A 20,597-nucleotide genomic window follows, 5' to 3' on the forward strand; every position below is an offset into this window, starting at 1 on the left:
ATTAAAATAATGAGATTTACTTATATAATACTATAATTTGAGATTATTTGCTGTAAAAAGTGTAACCAATTAAACATTACATAATTCTTCCAAAAAAAATTGAACATTACATAAATAAATCAATTTTTTTTTTTTTTTGATTAAGAAATAAATCAAATTTATCGAACAAGAAAATTGGGCCATCTATCTCCTACTATACTAAAAAAGTTGTTGTTTCCAAACAAATTTTGATAGGTTATTAGGGTTAGGGTAGTGTGCTGACGGAGCAGTGCTCACCTTATCCTAGAAAAGCTTATCCCGGAACTTGCAGAAATCGCAGTACACCATAAGTTCATAACCCAATTTCAGATCTTCCCTGTTCGCATTAAAGGTTCGTTTTTTAATTTCATTTTATTTAAATATTTGAAAAGAACTTCTCCCTCCCTGTTGTTTCTCGTCGTTGTCATACATAGTTTGTCCTGATACGAGCTTCTTCGTTGATTATAAGTCCATTACTCTCTCTGGGTTCTCTTTGTTTTAGATTTTCAACGTGCATGGATGGAGAAAATAAAGTAATAATCAAATGGGTATCTTAATTCACGTGTTCAGAGTTTCTGAAACTTTATTCAAAGCCTATTCTTCCGATTCTCTCTACCACTCGTGAAATACGCCTTCTTTCTTACCTCACACTATTATCTCCTTCTACTTGCTTGTCCTGATTCGAAGCTTGGAGTGTCGTTTCCGAGGTTCTCTACATTTGCTTAGGCGGAAATCCCCCACTCCGATATGTTCCTAAAACTGAAACAGGTATTGTAATTTCTATTACTTGATTTTGCTATTCGATTATCATTATTCGTTTTATATTTATGAATGTGCTAAAATCTCCATCTCTCTCTATTTGATTTCATATGTTGTGGTTGTGATTTTCTTTTGATGTTTGCGTTTATTCTATTATGCTATGTATGTGTTTTGTAGAAATGTCTCAATCTCTTTTCATGCATTTATGTTTGCTGAAATTTCGAACTATTTCTTTTTTTCTTTGTTAGATCTGGGTTTGTGGCAGTTGTTCATCGATGGAGTGTTTATGATTAATTATTGTGATTCATATCTGACTCTTGTGTGTGAAATGAAAAGCCCCCTGCTTTAGTTATGAAAATGAATTATTTGTGTCATCTGTTAAATTGGTCTTCTGTATTATGCTTCTTTTTCTATCTGTATTATAGTATATTACTTGATTATTGTTTTAGCATTTAATTAAATTTCTACCAGAAATACCAACACTTTTTTGTTATTAAAAGGTTGTATAACTAAGAACAGTAAACAGTATGTGGAGGCACACATGGCTGTAAATAATGATGATGCTACAAAACAAATCTTTAACTGTTGTTTATTGAATTGTCTTCAAGTACACCACTTTGGTATGTTTTTTGGAATAGTGTTGATTAGTGAACTATGGTTGCTTTCATGTGGTGGATGTAAAAATTTATATGTTGTGTATATAAAGTGAGCTGCATTTATGTTATCATTTTACATTTGTGCCTGCTTTATAGGCGGTGCTACATTAAGTTCATAAGAAAGAGCAATGACAAGAAAGGGCTAGAGGGTCAAAAAGAACCTAAGAAGGTATATGATTTCATGCTCGACTATGTTGGTGTGTTTATCTCTCGAGCCTTTTTGATGTAAGTTATGTTCATATATATGTATATAAATGCGAAAGCTTATATGATTATTGTTAATACTGGTGTAAAATATTCATTTGCTGCCGTGTTTGGTCCTAGTTATGTCATTGTTGTGTTTTTAACAAACCTTGTCTAAATTTTTGTTAAGATATAAATGTAGAGTGCTATCATTCAAGTGCCAATGTTTCCTATTTTCTTTTTCTTTTGTTTTGAACAAACTCCGCAAGACAGTTTAATTCAAGGCTAAAAGTTTGAAGCATATTCTCCTGCGGTGTCATTTTCTTTTTATAATAAATAAGCCTTTCTCTTGTGCCCTGACGATTCTTATATTGTTGAAGGCTTCTGTTTTTTGGTTCCCGTGTTGGAGTTGATTACAAATCAGTGGATAAAATATTATGCAGAATCAGATACTCTCATATTTTCAATGATTACAAAATAATAGATGACATACTAATTTATATTTATTTTTTCAGTTACCGAATTCAGATTTTCATTTCAGAATCATATTTTTTTAAAATTACCGTGTTCAAATCACCAACCAATCAAGCCCTGTGTTTTTCTGATGGTTTGATAGAACGAAGTGATGGGTGTTCGTTCCCGTAGTGGTAGTGATCGACTAAGAACAGTTTGGACCCCTGAAATGGATCGGTATTTCATTGATCTCATGTTGGAACAAGTCAACAAAGGAAATAAATTTGATGACCATTTGTTCAGCAAACGAGCCTGGAAGCACATGGCTTTGTTGTTTAATTCAAAGTTTAAGTTTCAGTATGAGAAAGATGTTCTTAAGAATAGGCATAAAACGTTGAGGAATCTGTATAAGGCTGTTAAGAATCTCCTTGACCAGAGAGGCTTTAATTGGGATGAAACTCGCCAAATGGTTACTGCTGAAAACAATGATTGGGATGAATATATTAAGGTCCACATAACTAACTTTAAACCATCCTACTTTTTTTTTTATTAATGATTGTATTCCCTTATCTTAAAAAATTGTAGAGACTATATGAGTCGGCATTGCATTGCAGGCACACCCAGATGCTCGTTCCTTTAGAATAAAAACCATTCCATATTACAGTGATTTGTGTAGGATATACAGAGATGCATTCCCTGAGCCAACAGGTAATCAAAATGTCATTATATATCAGTTGGGAGATTCTTAACTTGAGCTGTAGTTTGTCGTTGTTACTCAAGATGTTACTTTCCGTTACTAGAACCTTTATATAGAGGCTAGAGCTGTTCATCTGTACTGATATTGAATAGCAATAGTTAAACGTCAATTTTCTTTCCTCTCTTTCTTCTTTGCTCTTTCTTTTATGCAGTTATTATTTTTTTTTTACAAGTAATAATAGATGACTTAGGCTAGAAACGAGAATGAGTTGTTTGATGATGGATAATTAGGTAAGAATGTGCCTGAGGGATCCTTGCTTTCAAGTGGTAAAGTAGCTATTGAAGTTACACAGCCAAGTGAAGTTGGGGATGGGGACACACTGGCGCTTCATGATATCATGATTGATGAAGATTATGGAATAACTATATCCGAGAAAGATGCTGAACTTGAAGCTCCACAACAGGCTATGGCGAGCTCGAGAGGAACCACATTAAGTAATCGAACAAGAACTTATTGGCAGCCGCCTATGGACCGGTATTTCATTGACCTCATGTTAGAACAGGTGCAGAAAGGCAGCAGGATTGATGGCGTATTTCGGAAACAAGCATGGATGGAGATGATTGCGTTGTTCAATTCGAAGTTTGGGATTAGCTATGACATGGATGTTCTTAAAAATCGGTACAAGACTTTGAGAAGGCAATTTAATGTGATCAAGAATCTACTTGATTTGGATGGTTTTGTTTGGGATGAGACGCGCCAAATGGTGACTGCTGATGACTGTGTCTGGCAAGATTATATCAAAGTATGTATTATCATTTGGTTCCCTCTTATTAAATTTCACGTGTCAATGCAAAATATATATTTGTACGAAAAAGAATGCAGTATAGATTGGCAAAACAATGAAAATGTATTAAGAGTGTCTGAAATGATAATATGCAGGATCATACAGATGCTAGACAGTTCATGACCAGGCCTGTACCTTATTATAAAGATTTGTGTGTGATATGCGATCCATGTTCTGATGAAAAAGAGAGCTCTTCTGGGCAAGGGTTGGAGCAACAAAATGATCAAGATACTAGGTCTCCAGCTACATCAGTTTCAAACAGTGAATTTAAGAACAAGCGTCAACTAGAGAACTGGTCTTCCCTTCCTCAATCAAAAAGATTTCGGGAAAAAGATGATGGAATGGCTAGTGCTTTTCGTGAGATGGCTACTGCAGTTTCTTCTCTGTCAGATAATAAGAAAACTGAAGAGAACTACTCCATCCCAATAGAGAACGTGATTGAAGCAGTGCAAGCTTTGCCGGATATGGATGAAGAGCTTGTGTTGGATGCGTGTGATTTGATAGAGGATGAGAAAAAGGCCAAAACTTTTATGGCCTTAGATGTTAAGTTACGTAAAAAGTGGTTGTTAAGAAAACTGAGACCGCAAGCATAGCCATTTTATTTGTGCTGTAGTCGACTTTTGTTTTGGTGGATGGGCTACTCAGGTGAATTAGGGTGTCGTGTTCAAGAAAAGGAAAATGAAAGAATTCACATCGTAGAGAGATAGAGAGGCAGATATGAAAGAAGCTTGTATCTATATATATCTACATTATTTGTTGAAGTGATTCAAATGATTAGTTCAACTAGTAATAATAAAGAGTATAGTTTTTTATCAATAAGCCAAGACACACTTGAAGATAGTATGAGACTCAGCTGAATTGTGCATAATATGCATTTCATTGATGTTTTTACCTATTTATGTCAATATATCAGTAAGTCAAACTAATGCACACGTGATACTAAAACTTAAAATATGTCATATGCCACATATATAGAGGTAGGTGTACACAGTGCCACAAAAAAAAAATCGAAGATTAAGGTTATTTTTTTTTGGCAAGAAGGTGAGAGATTAGGATAGATGGAAAGTAAGATAAAGGAAGAGTTTAGGATAGAAGGAGAAGACAGTAACTCAAGTTGGAAAGATAAAATTACCATAATCTTATTTTTAGTATAAATATTTATTATCTTTTTAAAAATAATTTTAGTATTTGATATATTTAATTTATCTTTTTAATCCTCCAAATGGATTAAATTTTGTATATTCACTTTATTTTTTTTTAATTTTTACTTTTGTTTTTATTTTAATTAAGATATACTCACTTATATGTGATAAAATTAGGTAGATAGTGATGGTATATTGCACAACTAATTTATAAAAATAGATACATTTTAATAAAATATAATAAATTAATTAATTCATAAATAAATAAAAAATATTTCTCAACTTATCTGGTAAAGTTTTGAGATTTGGATTTTGGAGGGAGATTTCACACATAAAAGCCAACAAGTGTGTAATTTTCTCTTTAAGAAATAGGCTGGCCCAATACAAGGCCCAAATGGATAATGAAAAGAAGGTTGAGTGAGTGACAGTGTGTTAAGCCCTAGCTTTGTGTCTATTCCCGCCTTCTTTGCTACAGCTTTCCCGTCATTCTCGGCTAAACTCTCACTTTATCGCTCTTGGTCCATAGCCATAGCCATGGCCACCACAAGCTTGAACTCAACTACAGAGCTTTCTAGGTCCTTGGCTGCTTCGAATGGACCGTCTTCTCAGAGAATCGACCGGAACCGGCGTTTCGTATGCCGATTGCCGTCTGTGTCTTTCTTCAATAAGTTGTCGAATCCTTCAATGGAAGTTAAAAGAGTTACGGCAGGTGAAGCTTTGAAGAGCAGAGGAGGCATAATTTCTATGTCGAAGAGTGAGAGTGGTGATACTGGTGTTGGTCTTACATATAAGGACGCTGGTGTTGATATCGATGCTGGGTCGGAACTTGTTCGGAGAATCGCTAAGATGGCTCCTGGGATTGGAGGCTTCGGCGGTCTCTATCCTCTTGGTATGGTTTTTACTGGGTTTTGGTAACTTCTCATTAAACTTATTGTTTTGATGACTTTTCGCACGAAGCTCTTTATATATATAAATTGATTTTAGTCTTCTTTTTATATGTATATATATATATATTTAATTCTGAATCGACTGCAACTTCGGTTCTCTTTTGTAATCCTCTAATTTAGACTGTTCTCTAATTTTAGTTCTGTGGGTTGGTTTATAAACAGGTGATAAGTATCTCGTTGCTGGTACTGATGGTGTGGGAACTAAACTTAAGCTTGCATTTGAAACTGGTATACATGATACCATTGGGATTGATCTGGTAAATTTTGAAATGAGTCACTTTAACATCCTTATGTCACTGCTCATTGCTAGTTGGTTTTTGCTAATTCGCTTTAACTTCAGGTTGCAATGAGTGTTAATGACATTGTTACTTCTGGGGCGAAGCCGTTATTTTTTCTTGATTACTTTGCTACAAGTCGCCTTGATGTTGATCTTGCTGAAAAGGTAAATACCAAATTTCGTCATAGCTTGTTTGGTTACTACTTACGGATAAGAATCCTAATACTTTGATTTTAATTTTGTTAAAGGTTATAAAAGGCATTGTTGATGGTTGCCAACAATCAGACTGTGCTCTTCTAGGTGGAGAGGTAATTTAAATGATTTTCATGACAGTTTCTTTGTTTCAAACAAATTGTACTTTCTTATTTGTTTGACAAGGAAATATTATTACTAATACTACTGACATTAAGCGATAGTGAAATAGCGTTATGTTTATTTCACTTGCTCTGAAAATTCAAACTTTAGTTACCATAGTAGTTTCAGTATTTCTGTTCATGCACAAAAAGTAGTGCTAGTCTCTTTAGCTGGTCTGAGTTAATTTATTTGTTTTTCAGACTGCAGAGATGCCAGATTTCTACGCTAATGGTGAGTATGATCTTAGTGGTTTTGCGGTTGGTATTGTAAACAAAGATTCAGTTATAGATGGAAAAAGCATTGTGGCTGGAGACGTACTCATCGGCTTGCCTTCTAGCGGAGTTCATTCCAACGGTTTCTCTCTTGTAAGAAGGTTGGCAATTTTTAAGGAACTTATACTGCGAGGTTTCCAATGTTGTCAGATACGTAATTCACATTCCCATTTATGTGATGAAATTTCTGGTTGTATGTGAACATAGGGTTCTGGCTCATAGTGGATTGTCTTTGAAGGACAAACTTCCTGGGGAAGGTGTAACATTAGGCGAAGCTTTGATGGCACCAACTGTGATATACGTTAAGCAGGTTTAGGTTCACCTCCCCTTCACACTGTCCTCTGTTTTTATACGTTTCTACAATACTTTCTACCCTGTTTTTACCGTCAATTTCCTTTTTAATAAATAAAACAGGTACTTGATTTGATTAGCAAAGGAGGTGTAAAGGGGATAGCACATGTCACAGGTGGTGGGTTTACTGACAACATACCACGAGTGTTTCCGAAAGGCCTTGGTGCTGTTATTGACATGGATTCTTGGGAGATTCCTGCTGTTTTCAAATGGATCCAAGAGGTAAGCAGATATATTGATTTTGTGTCTGTCTCTTTGTGGAGGCTTAAGTGACAAAAAGAAAGAAAAAACAACTAGCAATTCCCATGGTTTATGCTGTTCACATTATTTCTGAAAGTCTTAAAATTAACTTATGTATTTTTACTTCAAATTTCTTGCACAAGGCGGGAAGAGTAGAAGATGGCGAGATGAGGCGAACTTTCAACATGGGCATTGGGATGGTTTTAGTTGTGACTCCAGAAGCATCCCACAGAATTCTCGAGGAAACTGCCAATGGAGCATACAAGGCTTATCGCATAGGAGAAGTGGTAAAGGGTGAAGGAGTGAGTTACTCTTGACTGCTGGAAAGCTGTCACTTTATGGAGCTGAGATAATAGTATGATGCAGCTCACCATTTTCTTGCAACTTCAACACAGAAATTTTGAAGATTTGTATTTTTATTTGCTCTGTTGTCCCCTTAACTTGGGCGTCAAATTATGCGTCAACTGTATTGGTAGAGATGAGATGGATGTAAAGTTAATAACAGTAAACTGGATTTAAAATAAGAAAAAAGGATTTGGTTGATCAAAGATTGAACTCTTATAACAGATTACTGATTAAGTTAGACAATTGATTTTAAAAATATCCGCATAAGATAGTGCAAATAAAGAATTTTTAATTAAATTACATTTCTGAATCAAATGACTTGTTAGTGTCCCCTAAAATAAAATGTTTTACAAGACATCAAACTAGCTTATAACGCATCAATACTACAAATAATCACTGAACTTTATTAATTCAATGCTCTAATCAAACTGTCATTTTTTTTGGGGTTCCTCCTCATTCTATGGCGACCAACCCTACCTTGGCCACTTTCACCAGCAACTACGTGGAAGCTTTGGAGATCGTCCATTGTCCTATCTGGTGTATTGGACATTTTCAACTTCTTAAGCTCAATACCTGCAGGAACACACCTTGGCACACTGCTGTCACAGAGCTCTTTAATGCTAGTTGTTCCATCTTTTATGGATGCTACATTGCTCCATCTCCTTCGCCTTTTCTCTTGGCCTAGTTTGGCTTTACTTCCATGTTCCCCTATTTTCCCATTTAGGAAAGGACCCTTGTGAGTTCTGGAGTCGGAGCTCTTAGCGCAATGGTCCCTTTGCAGCCTGTGTTCATGACCCATGTTCTCCTTTTCTGGTTCATATCTATTTGAACTTCCTCGGCAAATGTTAGGAGAAATGCAGGGCTTCTCTACCCATTTGAGGATGCCATTTCCTGTTGGGCATCTAATAGGAATCTGATTACAGTGACTCACAGGAACTGGTGGGGCCAAAACCAAAACCTGTTCCGGGTTCCTTGTCACCCCACAAAATGCCATATTCGAAACAATTTCACGTCGAGGTTTCCCATTAGAATGTTTTTTGATGCTGCCAAACCACACATTCAAGATCTTAGTATGTTTTCATTTACATAAGCTCAGTAAAAACAAGTATTCAAAACAAAGAAGTGAGAGAAGTACCTGTCAGAGAATGGTAGTTGGAGTAGACCTTGACCATGGTCAATAACTCTCCAATCAATCCCTCTCTCCTTGAGCACAACTTCTCTAGGCCTTGCAGACCCAAAAGGGTTTGGTTTCTGAGTTTTTGTTTGACAGAGGAGGTCAGCTTGAGCTTCTTCTTCTTCTTCTTTCTCAACCTCATCAGCCCATGAAAGTATGCACACGCTTTTCCTTCGGCTTTCTGTCATTTTTCTATCCTCAACGGTTATCTTTCGAAAAATTGGTAAGCTTGAAACATGGAGATGTGTTATAAGCTACTACAGCTAAGTTGTAACGGCTAGTCAACCAGCCGTCATTGTCTATAGCTGGGCCAGAAAATGGGCCCCTTGTGCAACCCCAAGGCCCAAATCACTAACATGTCGTTTCCATGGGAGACCAGACCAAGTTTCTTTTTCTTTATGTTATTCGATTGAGGACAGGTATCACTGATAAGTGTTCTTTTTTCTTTTAATGCTATTATTTATTTTTCAAACGTACAAAAGAGTGAGAAGAGAGATTCTTTGGGATAATCTTTCTTATGGCTGAGAGAATGTGCTTGTGAGTAAATATGAGGTCTCAAGTCCAAGAGAATAATACATAACACGCAATGGTATTCGATTGAGGCAACGCTTAATGGACCAAGTGTAACTATATGCACAGGTTATTGAAAAGTGAAAAGGTTGTTTGTTTAGTATCACATTTTACATTTTTTAATTTAATTATTTGGAGAATTATAAAATTATAAATACTCATCACTAAAGGGCATTTTTCATTTTTACACCTCAAAATAGTTTTTTTTGTTTTTTTGTTTTTTTGTTTTTTTGCATTTTTTTGCATTTTTACGAAATTCTACATAGAAACCTCAATTGCAACTAGCGCTGCAATCTAAAGTGCAATAAAAAATCGTATAGAAACTCCTATTGCAACTAGCGCTGCAACCACTTTAGAAACTTAAACCGTAAATTAAAAAAAAAAAAAGTTAAAAAATGGGTTAATTTCACAAATGCACAAAAACAACAAAAAAACAACAAAAATACGGTTTCACGAAATTTTAAACATTTTTACGATTTTTTTGATTTTATTTACATAAAATACGGTCTTTTTATGTTGAAATTTTGTTCATTTGTTGTTAATTTTTTGTTATATGTATGTTATTTTTTGTTGTTTTTTTGTTGTTATTTTGATGTTATTTTCATGTTACTTTTATGTTGTTTTCTTGTTGATTTTATGTTATTTTCGTGTTATTTTTTGGAAAACCATAAAAATGTAAAAAAAAACATTCTTTAAACGTAAAAATGTAAATATTTTACAAAAAATAGTGTCTTATGTAATTATTCCTTAAAAAATAGTATATGAGATAATTCTCCTACTAAATTCATTACATTAATTAAAATATTATCTTTTACGATTATACCACACTCTTAAGTTCTGATAAAAAAAATCATTCTACACATTATTTATTGTCGAATTAAGTCTAACAAAATTATTTTAATTGTAAAAGAAATCTAACAAAATAATTAAGGGTGTGTTTGGAAGTAACCGTGTAATTACTAGGTAGGATAATTACTAGGTATGATAATCTTGTTTGGTAAAATAGTTAGTAATTACATGGGAAAATAATATTTTTTAGTAGTTAATGTTTAATATGGAAAGTTTTTAGTAATTACACACTGTAATTACATTCAATTCTCATGGGAATTGGAGAGTTTAATTAGAACCCCTCAATTACTTTCAATTACACAGTTACAGTTTAATTACATGGTCAGACAAATATGTCAAATGGTGTAATTACTTTCAATTACACACAAATCCAATTACATTATGACTTTCCAAACGCACCCTAAATAAAAAATTGAAGTCATTGATTTGTAAATGGTTTGTTAAGAACAATCGGAAAAGCATAGTAAATAATGTAACCGCATTGTTTTCAGGAAAAAAAAAAGTAATTGAATATTTTTTGGTTTTTTTTTTTTTGGAAATGAAATTCATACAGAACAAAAAAATTACAGAAAATCGACTAGTCTAGTATTTCTTGACATTTGAGAGAGGAGGATTTAAATTTGAATGTTCCTCCTTGTGAGCAGAAATGTAAAACTAATATGATCACATTAATTTAGGTAGCGTTTGGTAACATTTTTTTAATCAGTTTTCTGTTTTTAAAAGTGAAAAAGTGAAAATATTTTTCAAAAAAATGTTCTATAAAACTGTTTTTACTTTTCAATTTTATAATTAGAAATCAAAATTTTAAAAACAAAAAAAAATCACTTCCAAAATTTTTTTAAACAGTTTTTTTTTTTTTTCTTAATCAATTATTTGGATTACAACCAGACCCGGACCCAAATTCCTTCCTCACGGCCTTGGAGCTGAACTCGGCTTCTGACCCGAACCAGAATCCAACCCCAGATCTTGACCCGACTTAAATAAAATCAAAAATAAAAATGAGAATGAACTTTACAGAACACACTTTTGTTTTCTGTTTTTAAAATTGAAAAACAAAAGTGATTACAGAACGCATTTTTGTTTTAAAAATAATTTTTTTAAAAGCAAAAATTTTACTTTCATTTTGTGATTAAAAAATTAAAAAACAAAAGTGTTACCAAACGGCACCTTAATAATTTTTAATTCTTTACTATTCAAAACATATTTTCTAATTATTTATTAATTATATATTTAATTTAATTTAGGAAATTTTAATTTTAATGTTGAGAAAATTTTGGATTTGGAATGGCCATGTATGAGCTGAAGGTTGGATCTGTTTTGTTATAGTATATGTGTGAGTTACTTGTAAGTTTATTGGAATAATTATTTATTAATTATATATTTAATTTAATTTATTACTATTTATTCATAACTTTTTTTATTATCCCAAAATTTAATTTATCCCAAAACTTAATTTATTTAATTAGTATATTTTAGTTGATCGTATAGGATTGTTTTATTAATTCTATTTTATATAAGGAAAAAATAATCAATTTGTATATATATAAAGATATATATATTTTTTTTAAAAAAACTATTATTTTTAAGACCAAGCATGTGATAGAATTAAATGGTGGAAAAAATTAAGCTAAGTAATTACCTTTTATATTTTATTTTATTAAAATTTGTACTCATTTCAAATGATTTTACATTAAATTATTCTTTTGTTATCAATTAGATTTTTTATATTTAGTAATTGACAGGTTGATTTGTGCGTCAATTATGTCTTTGTAATTGTATTAATTTCATTCACTTTTTTTTAAAATCTTAAATAATTTTAAGTCAATTTTATTATTTATATTTTATTATTTATTTCTTTTAAAATTCTTTATATTATTGACAGCCAATTAGCAATTTTAATTATAATAACAATAATTTAAGTATATAATTTTTTCTAAGTTTGGTTTTTACAAGTTTATAGTTTTGAAAGGTGATTTTTTTTTTGTGATTTTTGGGTATTTATTTAGAACATTTACATAATTAATTATATTTGTAATTGATTTATTTATGTATATTTTTATATTAATTATTTTTCAATTTATTTATAAATCAATTAATAAATTTAGTTAATATTTTTTTACTTTAATTCATATGAATTTACAATACTTTTTTCTTATGTGCTTTTTATGGTTTGTTCCTATTTGTTTAGAGTAGTTTTGTGGTATGCTCAATTGGCAAGAGAAGTAATTTCTTTTGTGCTCATGATTTCTACTTCAACGACCTTTTCACTTTCAACAGGTTATTTTTCGGAGGGCCTACAAGAATAGGAAATTTACTCATAACTTTAATTTTATATATAATTTTTTGATTTTGATTTTCAACAATTTATATTTAGGTGTTAGTATGTTGTTACAAGCCAAAAGGTAATACCTTTGGCTAGTTATTCTTAGTAATTTTATTGTTTTTTATTTTTTAGTATTGTTGAGCTAGTGATATGAGTTGCGTGCTATTTTCTTAGTTTGTATATTTATTTTTAATTTTTAATTTTTTATTTTGAAAATTGTCATTTTAATATAACTGTATTTTGGTTTGGTGTTGCATTATTTTTTCAGTTTCGCTAGCTCTAGAGAAAATTATTAATAATGGGAAGGTGTTTTTTCAATATGATGTGGTGCTGTTCTGAAGACATAGCTTGATTGTCTAAATTTCCGGGGGCAGTTTTGTCCCATGTGGTTCGAGATAAGAATTCTACAACACATGGTTTGGCAAAGCATGCCCTTCGGTTAGACGATGAGCTATCCTGGTTCGAGGAGGTGTCTCCGCCGATTGTGGATTGCTGCTTTGTTTAATCATGTGTGATTTTGATCACCGCGTTAAAAAAAAAAAAAAAAACATATTTTCTAGCTTTTGGAAGAATATCCTTTATTTAATTTTTAAGAATATTAATGAGTTAGATTAATCACAAAATATCATCCAACCTAACAGATTTTTTTATGAAAGAAGTGTTACATGATTCAATCCCATGACCCCCACAGAAGCACCTCCAATATATTTTGTTTTGTTCTTTTTTTTTTTGGTAGCGAAATAACTTATGAGTCTTGGGTTCTAACTTCTAATTTATGTTCTCTTTTTTTCTCATCTATTATTTTACTAAATTTGATAACCTTTTTTTCTTATAAATAAATTCATCAGATGAATACTCCTTGCGAAACTAAAAAAACTTGTACTTTATATCCGAAAACTTTATATAAAAAAAAATTTAATATCACCAAACAAAATTATAATAACAATACAACCCCTTTGCCCTTGTGTCGCATTGAGAGCTGTCACGTCTCTCTCTTACTTTCTAATTCGTATGATTGTTTACGGGACACGAATTTTGTGTTTATAGGACGTTTGCTGCTCATTCGGGCATTTACACAAACGCTTTGGCTACATTCGGTCCTGGGAATCAATGAAGTATGTCTTGGTCACCGGTGGCGTGGTCAGTGGCCTCGGCAAAGGCGTTACTGCCAGCAGCATAGGCGTCCTCCTCAAGGCCTGCGGCCTTCGTGTCACTTCCATCAAAATTGGTTCTTTGCTTTGCCTTGCTACTTGTTTTTTTTTTTTGTTTCGCTTTCTTAGCTTTCCCGTTCCATGTTTGGTTTGATTATATTATACCTTTTGGTAATATGGGTATCTGCTGTTAATTGTTAATTGTGGTCTTTTATTGGATTTCTATATTCACTGTTATTCAAGGAACAAACGGAGGAAAATATTTGAGCTTTTATGCAAAGTTTTTACTTTTCTGTTTTTTTTTTCCCTCCTCAAGGAAAGGGATGAAAATTGTTTGAATTTCTAGACTCGGGTTCTCTTAGAATGTTTGCATTTTGGTACTTGCATACTAGATAGTGTGACCGTGATCATTTCGGGAGTAAGGCATCATCTCTGAACTGTAATTTTGTGATTTTAATGGTGGGAATTTTCTTTGAACATCTGCAGATCCTTACTTGAACACGGACGCTGGTACCATGTCTCCGTTTGAACATGGGGAGGTGTTTGTTCTTGATGATGGTGGAGAGGTATATCAGTACTTGTTTTTGCTTGCAAATGAAATTGAGAGCTACCCTTTTGCAACGATGTGAGATGTGGGTTAATTTTGAGTACTTAAGGTAATGTTTTGACAGGTTGATTTAGACTTGGGAAACTATGAACGTTTCCTAGATGTGACATTAACAAGAGATAACAACATTACCACTGGGAAAATATACAAGGTATGCTATACTTTATCAATGAAGATGTATGCTCTTGACTTGACCTCACTTTGAATTTGCTTCAAGTAACCATCACATATCTCTGTTTTTGAGCAGTCTGTCTTGGAGAAGGAACGTAGGGGCGATTATCTTGGGAAGACTGTTCAGGTTAGGATACTCATTCACTGGATTCATGTTTCCTTGTTTGCTTGCTTAGAAAAAGTAAAATGTATGGGATCCTCTTATGTTTGGCTGAATTCTAGGTTGTTCCACACATCACTGATGCCATTAAGGATTGGATAGAATCCGTTGCTGTTATTCCAGTAGATGGGAAAGAGGGACCAGCAGATGTTTGTGTTATAGAATTGGGAGGGACCGTGGGTAAGTACTAGGTAACAGTTACACGTTTGATATTTTATCTTTGTTTTCTAATTTATGCATTTCTTAATGTTTTCTTTTACTAGTAAAAGAATTTCTCTGTATTATTCCATTTCTCAGGTGACATTGAGTCAATGCCCTTCATAGAGGCTCTGCGTCAGCTGTCCTTTTCTGTTGGTAAGACCACAAAAATATGTTTTTTTTTTCTTTTGTTTTAGGAAAGTTGCTTCTTACTGTTTGGGCATTTTTTGCAAATTGTGGGATAACATTTGCCATTCTACTACTTGTCATTTTTCACAAAAATATGCGCGTTCGATTTGCATATGGAAATTGAGAGTACTGAATTATTATTCTTGTCATTTTTTCTCCATATCCTAACATTTTTTTCCCTTCGCTTGAATATTTTTGTAATTGCTTTTCACGTGGGAATAATTGTCTTATCAGGCCAGGATAACTTCTGTCTCATTCATGTGAGCCTCATACCAGTATTGGGTGTTGTTGGAGAGCAAGTAAGCACGCTAAATTTTATATTAGATTTGAGGTCTACTATTGAATTTTAGTATATACTTTTATTTATTGATCAAAGTGAGTAGATTTACAATGCTTGAGTTCTAGATTGTATTTCTTGGTTTTTTTTTTAGTGTTCCTTATGTTTATTTTATTTTTTCTGGTGAAAATAATCTGTTTTGTTGCAGAAAACAAAGCCTACGCAACACAGTGTTCGGGAACTCAGGGCATTAGGCTTGACTCCTCATTTGTTAGCATCCCGCTCTTCTCAGGTATCTCTTCACCTACTTCGGAGTTCGGACCCACTGACCTTTAAATGTGAAAACAAATTAGGACAACTTTAGTCATGTAGATTGTGTAAATCCTTATATACCTTGCTAAGAAATTTGAGCTATTTACATAAACATGTGGCAAAGTATCCTCTATGTCATTATAGTATTACTGACTGTGCCATACTGCCAGGTTGTATGTTCTTACTATATAGAGCTTGAAGTACTGTTTGAAATTTATATGTTTGGGTGTCTTCATGCATTTTATCTTTTTTATGCAACTTTCTTATGCTGAGAATAAAAATTTCTTCCTGGGGACCAAAATGCAGCCTCTACTGGAAACTACCAAGGATAAACTCTCTCAATTTTGCCATGTTCCAGTAAGTTACTAATGAAGATCATTTTTATATTGTTACTGCTATTAATATTGTTATACTATTGCAAATTAGCTTACTTTGTTTTCTTCAGTACTTGATATATACAAGTTCATGTGGTCTTTTTTCAGGCTGGTAATATTCTCAATATCCATGATGTTCCAAATATTTGGCACGTTCCTCTCTTGCTTAGGGTGGGTTTAGTTAAGCTTCTTTCGTTCTTCTTATACTTAAATGTGTTTATTTTAGTTAAAATTATTGTGTTTGATGTTTTCTATGGTTTTTGTTCAGAATCAAAACGCACATAACTCAATTCTTAGACAACTAAACTTACTCAGGTAAATTTCTTTGATCTTCTCCAGATAGAACATTAGATTATTACTTTAGAATCTGTTCCAAATTGGTCAAGCATAGCCAGTAAGCTGTATAATACTCTAGTTTTTTGATTTTATTTCTTTCTACCTTTGGCTGTTACCATTAATTTTGTTTTCTTCTTTCTTTTCAATGTCTGGAATGGTGACTGGAGTATGATTTAATATACAAATCATACAATTAAATAGTAATTTAGTAATGCTACTAATAGAATCAGACGCATCATCAATCAATACTACACATGTCATGCATTAACTTTATTACAAAATCATATTTCAGTATTGCTACACCACCTGATTTAAGAGATTGGACTAAGATGGCAGAGACTTATGATAATCTCACCGATTCGGTTGGTGTTTAATAATTACCAATTTGTAGTGGATTTTTGATACAGTTCTTTTTTCGGTTCACAACGTGATAATATTCTCTTAACATTCAGGTGAGGATTGCATTGGTCGGGAAGTATGTTGGTCTTACAGACTCATATCTGTCTGTTGTGAAGGTATTATATATGCATTTGTCTGTTTTTATGTAAATTTTATTATAGCCTATTGATAAATACATAATTTTTTCTTTTTTCTGAGTGATTTTGATAAGCTAGGTCTCCAATTCCAAAGAAGCTAAGTGACAGGGTGTACTAACAATGCTGAATTGTGCCTGCAGGCCCTTCTTCATGCTTGCATTGCCTGTTCTCTAAAGCCATCAATTGACTGGATTGCAGCTTCTGATCTGGAAGATGATTGTGCTGAAATGGTATTGCATAGAAACTGCAATGTCTGAGTATTAGTGGATATCTCTGTTAAAGTTATCTTACCTAAAACTAATTTCTCTTTTTTCATCAGACACCAGAAGTACATGCCCGTGCATGGGAGACCCTTAAAGTAAAGCCTTTTTACTATTCTGTTGAATAATTTACCATTTTGCATGGCTTTTTCCCGTAAATACTGAATCTGGAGTGGCAGTATCAGTGCGATTGAATTCATTATCAAAGGTGTAGAACTTTTATCCTTGTACAGAATGCAGCATGCGTCTTGGTGCCTGGGGGTTTTGGTGATCGTGGTGTGAAAGGCATGATATTGGCAGCAAAGTATGCTAGGCAGAACAAGGTTCCTTATCTTGGGATTTGCTTGGGCATGCAGATATCTGTGATTGAGTTTGCTAGAACGGTAAGCGATGTGTTGGTACACTCTCTCATCACTCTCCTCTATATATATTTGAAGGAAAAAAGATAAAGTAGAAGAATCACAGGTAGCACTTTTAAAATGACTTGCTTAGGTTTTGGGTATGGAAAGGGCAAACAGCATGGAGTTCGATGATTCAGAGTCATCTCACCACGTTGTAATTTTTATGCCTGAGGTACACATTACTGTGATGCTTCTCATGCTCTTCTGAAAATAAAATATGTAAAGTTTAAATGCTTCTTAGTTATTTCATTATTGTTTATCTACATTAGGGTTCAACAACACACAAAGGAAACACAATGAGACTAGGATCTAGGAGAACATTGTTGCAGACGCGTGATTGTATTACTTCAAAGCTGTATGTGCTCACCATTTATGTCTGTATATATATGTGTGTGTGTGTTTGTATTACCACTCAGGCTATTCCATTCATGCACAATACATGGCTATTTTTCATCTGTTGGGAAAATTTCTTAGGTACCATAACTCGGAGTATGTGGATGAACGACATCGACACAGATACGAGGTTATTATTTAATAAGACTTTATTTGGCTGAAGTGTATTTGGCAGGCATATTTTGTTGTAGAATATATATTGTTTGGCTATTACATGATGTAGGTAAATCCGGAAATCATTGGCATTCTTGAAGAAGTTGGGCTAAAATTTGTCGGGAAAGATGAAAGTGGAAAGCGAATGGAGGTGAGTTTCTTATGGCCGTGTTTCAAGGATGACCCACTTGAACTTGAAAACGTTGAAGCTGATTTTGTTCTTATTGCCGTGTTCCAATATCAAATGTGCAGATTTTGGAACTTCCCAATCATCCATTCTATGTTGGAGTGCAGTTTCACCCAGAATTCAAATCGCGGCCGGCAAGACCCTCCCCACTATTCTTAGGTACTTTGCATACAACTAGTACTGTATATCTCATAAACAGTTTCAACCATTACAATCTGTATGAATTCAACACTTATGATTCTTCTGAAAATGGCTGAGTTAAGAACAATGGTATTATAACACTTACATTGTATGTAACAATTGAAAATTTCTACTGTAGGTCTTATATTGGCTGGATCAGGGAAGTTGGAAACGTATCTTAACACACACGGAAATGGAAGCTGATTACGTTTTCTTTTCTGTCTTAATTTTTTAATTTTAATTTTATTTTTATTTTTTAAAATGGAGGGAGGACACCAAGTCGACCGTGGTTTTTTTCATTTATCTTGTTCAAGCTTTTATTTATTTATGTTTCTCCTTTGGTTTGAAGTTAAATACATAAAAAAAAAAAAAGCAGATACTAACAGAAGTTAGATTTATTTAACTTTTTCTTTATTAAATGATAGTTTTTTATGGGTACCTTTTGTACACAACCACTATGACTATGTTTTTATTTGATTTATTATACCCTTTTATAGTAAACCACTCTACTACTCTAGCATATGTTATCATTAGTTAAAATGTTAATTCCCACAACAGTTCGGTATTGGGCGGAGAAGTTAGTTTCCAGCAAAATGAAAATAGAGCCATTTCTAATTTTCAGGCTCAAGTGACCATTTTAGCGTTTGGTTGGAAGGAATGAAAATATAGGAATGGGAATGGGAATAGGATTAGGAATGTAATGAAATATAATTTAAATTGTATAAAAAAATTATTAAGTTTTTTTTTCTTGTTACATTGGAATGATCTTTCCTTCATTTTTAAAATGGAATAGTCATTCCACCATGTGGGGGTTGGCAATGCTAATTCGCCTGCCGACTGGCAGCAAATGTTTCAAGAAATGCGAGGTATCATACTTCATCAAGAGGAAGAATTGCGTCGGTTAAGGCAACCGGCACCGGCTGCCCCTGTTGAGCAAGTGTTACCACTAACTTTTGTGCTAGTGATGGGTAACCAGGGGTTCATGTTTCCGCATAGAGATTCAGTGTTTGAGCGGTTTGTGAAGTTGCAACCTCCAACTTTTCTGGAAGGTACTGATATATTTAAAGCTGAACAATGGATGAGTACAATCACCCGTATCCTTGATAATATGGGGGTGACGGGAACATAGAGAGTAAGATGTACTGCCTTTATGTTACAAGATCATGCCCGTGTTTGGTGGGATATAGTGGGGCAGACTTGGATGTTAGTGTGATGACTTGGAAAGAGTTCAAGAGTCTGTTTGAGGAAAAATTTTGTAACATCGCTGTGAGGACCTCACATATGGAAGACTTTGTGAAACTAACTCAGGGGAAAATGTATGTGGCCGAATACACTCTGGAGTTTGATTGGTTGTCCAAATTTGCTGGTGATATGGTGCCTACAAAGTTCACCAGGAAACAGAAGTATGTGAGAGGACTGAATGCCACAATCAATTGGGACTTGAAGATTACCACTATCCATGACACTTTGTACAAGAAAGTGGTTGAACTGAACTGGCTTTAATTGCTGAGGAGGCTGAGCAACATGTAACAAAGGAGCAGACTGCAAAGGATTCTGCCACGGCATCGAATCCTCCTGTAAGTGGTAATATCAGTAAGGGGACCGACGGTGGTAACCCTGATCACAAGTGGAAAGTTGATGCTTCCAGAACATCAGGGGGTAATAGAAAGTTTCAGGGAAATAATGGTGGCCGTCAAGGCCGCGGATCTTCATTCCAATCTTATCCCGAGTGTCTGAAATGCAAGAAACACCATCAGGGTGAATGTCGAGCCAAGGCTTATTTCCAGTGTGGAATGGTGGGCCACTTTATCCGAGATTGTCCTCAGGCCAAGAAGGAGGAGCCAAAGAAAAATACTACTCAGAACTCGGGATGACGTTTTACCATGACTCAGGCTGACGCAGATGCTAGTCCGTCAGTGGTGACAGGTTAGTTATCTATAAATGGCTATTCCTATACTATATTGTTTGACTCGGGAGCTACTCATTCCTACGTGTTGAGTAGAGTAATTAAAAGTTTTCATAAACCATGTGATATATATGCTTCGGGATTTGGTACACTATTACCTTCGAGAGACCTCCACTAGGTGGATTCGGTCCTTGTCCTTTTGGATTGACGGTTGTGAGTTAACCGCCAATCTAATAGAGTTACAACTTCTGATTTTGACATAATCTTGGGAATGAATTTTCTGTCTAAGTATGGGACAACGATTGACTGCAAGCGAAAGATGGTTGTGTATGAGCTTGATAGTGCTAACCCA

At 33.9% G+C, this 20,597-nt stretch overlaps 4 protein-coding genes across 10 annotated transcripts; 3 read left to right on the plus strand and 1 right to left on the minus strand.

Annotated features, from left to right (window-relative positions):
• The first annotated feature begins 212 nt into the window (after nucleotides 1-212).
• LOC115708088 (L10-interacting MYB domain-containing protein) lies at nucleotides 213-4,517 on the plus strand. Of its 7 annotated transcripts, none has more exons than XM_061106808.1 (6): nucleotides 213-786; nucleotides 1,530-1,658; nucleotides 2,132-2,577; nucleotides 2,684-2,777; nucleotides 3,057-3,568; nucleotides 3,706-4,517. In XM_061106808.1, the coding sequence occupies exons 3-6, from the start codon at nucleotides 2,242-2,244 to the stop codon at nucleotides 4,201-4,203; spliced, it is 1,440 nt and encodes a 479-aa protein (XP_060962791.1). In that variant the 5' UTR covers nucleotides 213-786; nucleotides 1,530-1,658; nucleotides 2,132-2,241; the 3' UTR covers nucleotides 4,204-4,517. The 7 variants fall into 7 exon arrangements, with proteins under 7 accessions (XP_060962791.1, XP_030492177.1, XP_060962792.1 ...); XM_030636317.2 differs by having other exon boundaries at nucleotides 2,233-2,577; XM_061106809.1 differs by having other exon boundaries at nucleotides 1,530-1,602.
• A 632-nt stretch (nucleotides 4,518-5,149) lies between these two features.
• On the plus strand, nucleotides 5,150-7,741 carry LOC115708073 (phosphoribosylformylglycinamidine cyclo-ligase, chloroplastic). The gene is made up of 8 exons (XM_030636253.2): nucleotides 5,150-5,641; nucleotides 5,862-5,956; nucleotides 6,040-6,141; nucleotides 6,225-6,284; nucleotides 6,531-6,703; nucleotides 6,810-6,912; nucleotides 7,017-7,175; nucleotides 7,337-7,741. The coding sequence occupies exons 1-8, from the start codon at nucleotides 5,287-5,289 to the stop codon at nucleotides 7,508-7,510; spliced, it is 1,221 nt and encodes a 406-aa protein (XP_030492113.1). The 5' UTR covers nucleotides 5,150-5,286; the 3' UTR covers nucleotides 7,511-7,741.
• Nucleotides 7,702-9,061, minus strand: LOC115708082 (uncharacterized). The gene is made up of 2 exons (XM_030636265.2): nucleotides 8,674-9,061; nucleotides 7,702-8,581 (listed from the first exon to the last, which is right to left on the minus strand). The coding sequence occupies exons 1-2, from the start codon at nucleotides 8,898-8,900 to the stop codon at nucleotides 7,945-7,947; spliced, it is 864 nt and encodes a 287-aa protein (XP_030492125.1). The 5' UTR covers nucleotides 8,901-9,061; the 3' UTR covers nucleotides 7,702-7,944.
• A 4,078-nt stretch (nucleotides 9,062-13,139) lies between these two features.
• LOC115708064 (uncharacterized) lies at nucleotides 13,140-18,791 on the plus strand. The gene is made up of 22 exons (XM_030636241.2): nucleotides 13,140-13,682; nucleotides 14,092-14,171; nucleotides 14,277-14,363; nucleotides 14,460-14,510; nucleotides 14,606-14,723; nucleotides 14,841-14,897; nucleotides 15,165-15,229; nucleotides 15,416-15,499; nucleotides 15,826-15,876; nucleotides 16,002-16,064; nucleotides 16,162-16,208; nucleotides 16,522-16,591; nucleotides 16,682-16,744; nucleotides 16,906-16,995; nucleotides 17,085-17,123; nucleotides 17,259-17,408; nucleotides 17,518-17,598; nucleotides 17,696-17,781; nucleotides 17,901-17,949; nucleotides 18,043-18,123; nucleotides 18,225-18,318; nucleotides 18,479-18,791. Exons 1-22 carry the CDS (start codon nucleotides 13,565-13,567, stop codon nucleotides 18,541-18,543), a joined length of 1,689 nt encoding a protein of 562 aa, XP_030492101.1. The 5' UTR covers nucleotides 13,140-13,564; the 3' UTR covers nucleotides 18,544-18,791.
• The last annotated feature ends 1,806 nt before the right edge of the window (nucleotides 18,792-20,597 follow it).

The sequence above is a fragment of the Cannabis sativa genome, chromosome X (assembly GCF_029168945.1).
Source record: "Cannabis sativa cultivar Pink pepper isolate KNU-18-1 chromosome X, ASM2916894v1, whole genome shotgun sequence".
In the NCBI taxonomy this organism is placed as follows: Eukaryota; Viridiplantae; Streptophyta; class Magnoliopsida; order Rosales; family Cannabaceae; genus Cannabis; species Cannabis sativa.

Coding starts and splice junctions, on each gene's coding strand:
- LOC115708073 (XM_030636253.2), top strand. CDS start 5,287: ATGGCCACCACAAGCTTGAACTCAACTACAGAGCTTTCTAGGTCCTTG. Junction 6,704..6,809: donor GGTTTCTCTCTTGTAAGAAG/GTTGGCAATTTT, acceptor ATGTGAACATAG/GGTTCTGGCTCATAGTGGAT. Junction 7,176..7,336: donor TTTTCAAATGGATCCAAGAG/GTAAGCAGATAT, acceptor TTCTTGCACAAG/GCGGGAAGAGTAGAAGATGG.
- LOC115708082 (XM_030636265.2), bottom strand. CDS start 8,900: ATGACAGAAAGCCGAAGGAAAAGCGTGTGCATACTTTCATGGGCTGAT. Junction 8,582..8,673: donor CAACTACCATTCTCTGACAG/GTACTTCTCTCA, acceptor GTGGTTTGGCAG/CATCAAAAAACATTCTAATG.
- LOC115708064 (XM_030636241.2), top strand. CDS start 13,565: ATGAAGTATGTCTTGGTCACCGGTGGCGTGGTCAGTGGCCTCGGCAAA. Junction 16,065..16,161: donor ACGTTCCTCTCTTGCTTAGG/GTGGGTTTAGTT, acceptor GTTTTTGTTCAG/AATCAAAACGCACATAACTC. Junction 17,599..17,695: donor TTGTAATTTTTATGCCTGAG/GTACACATTACT, acceptor TATCTACATTAG/GGTTCAACAACACACAAAGG.
- LOC115708088 (XM_030636285.2), top strand. CDS start 766: ATGTTCCTAAAACTGAAACAG. Junction 2,578..2,683: donor ATTGGGATGAATATATTAAG/GTCCACATAACT, acceptor ATTGCATTGCAG/GCACACCCAGATGCTCGTTC. Junction 2,778..3,056: donor TGCATTCCCTGAGCCAACAG/GTAATCAAAATG, acceptor ATGGATAATTAG/GTAAGAATGTGCCTGAGGGA.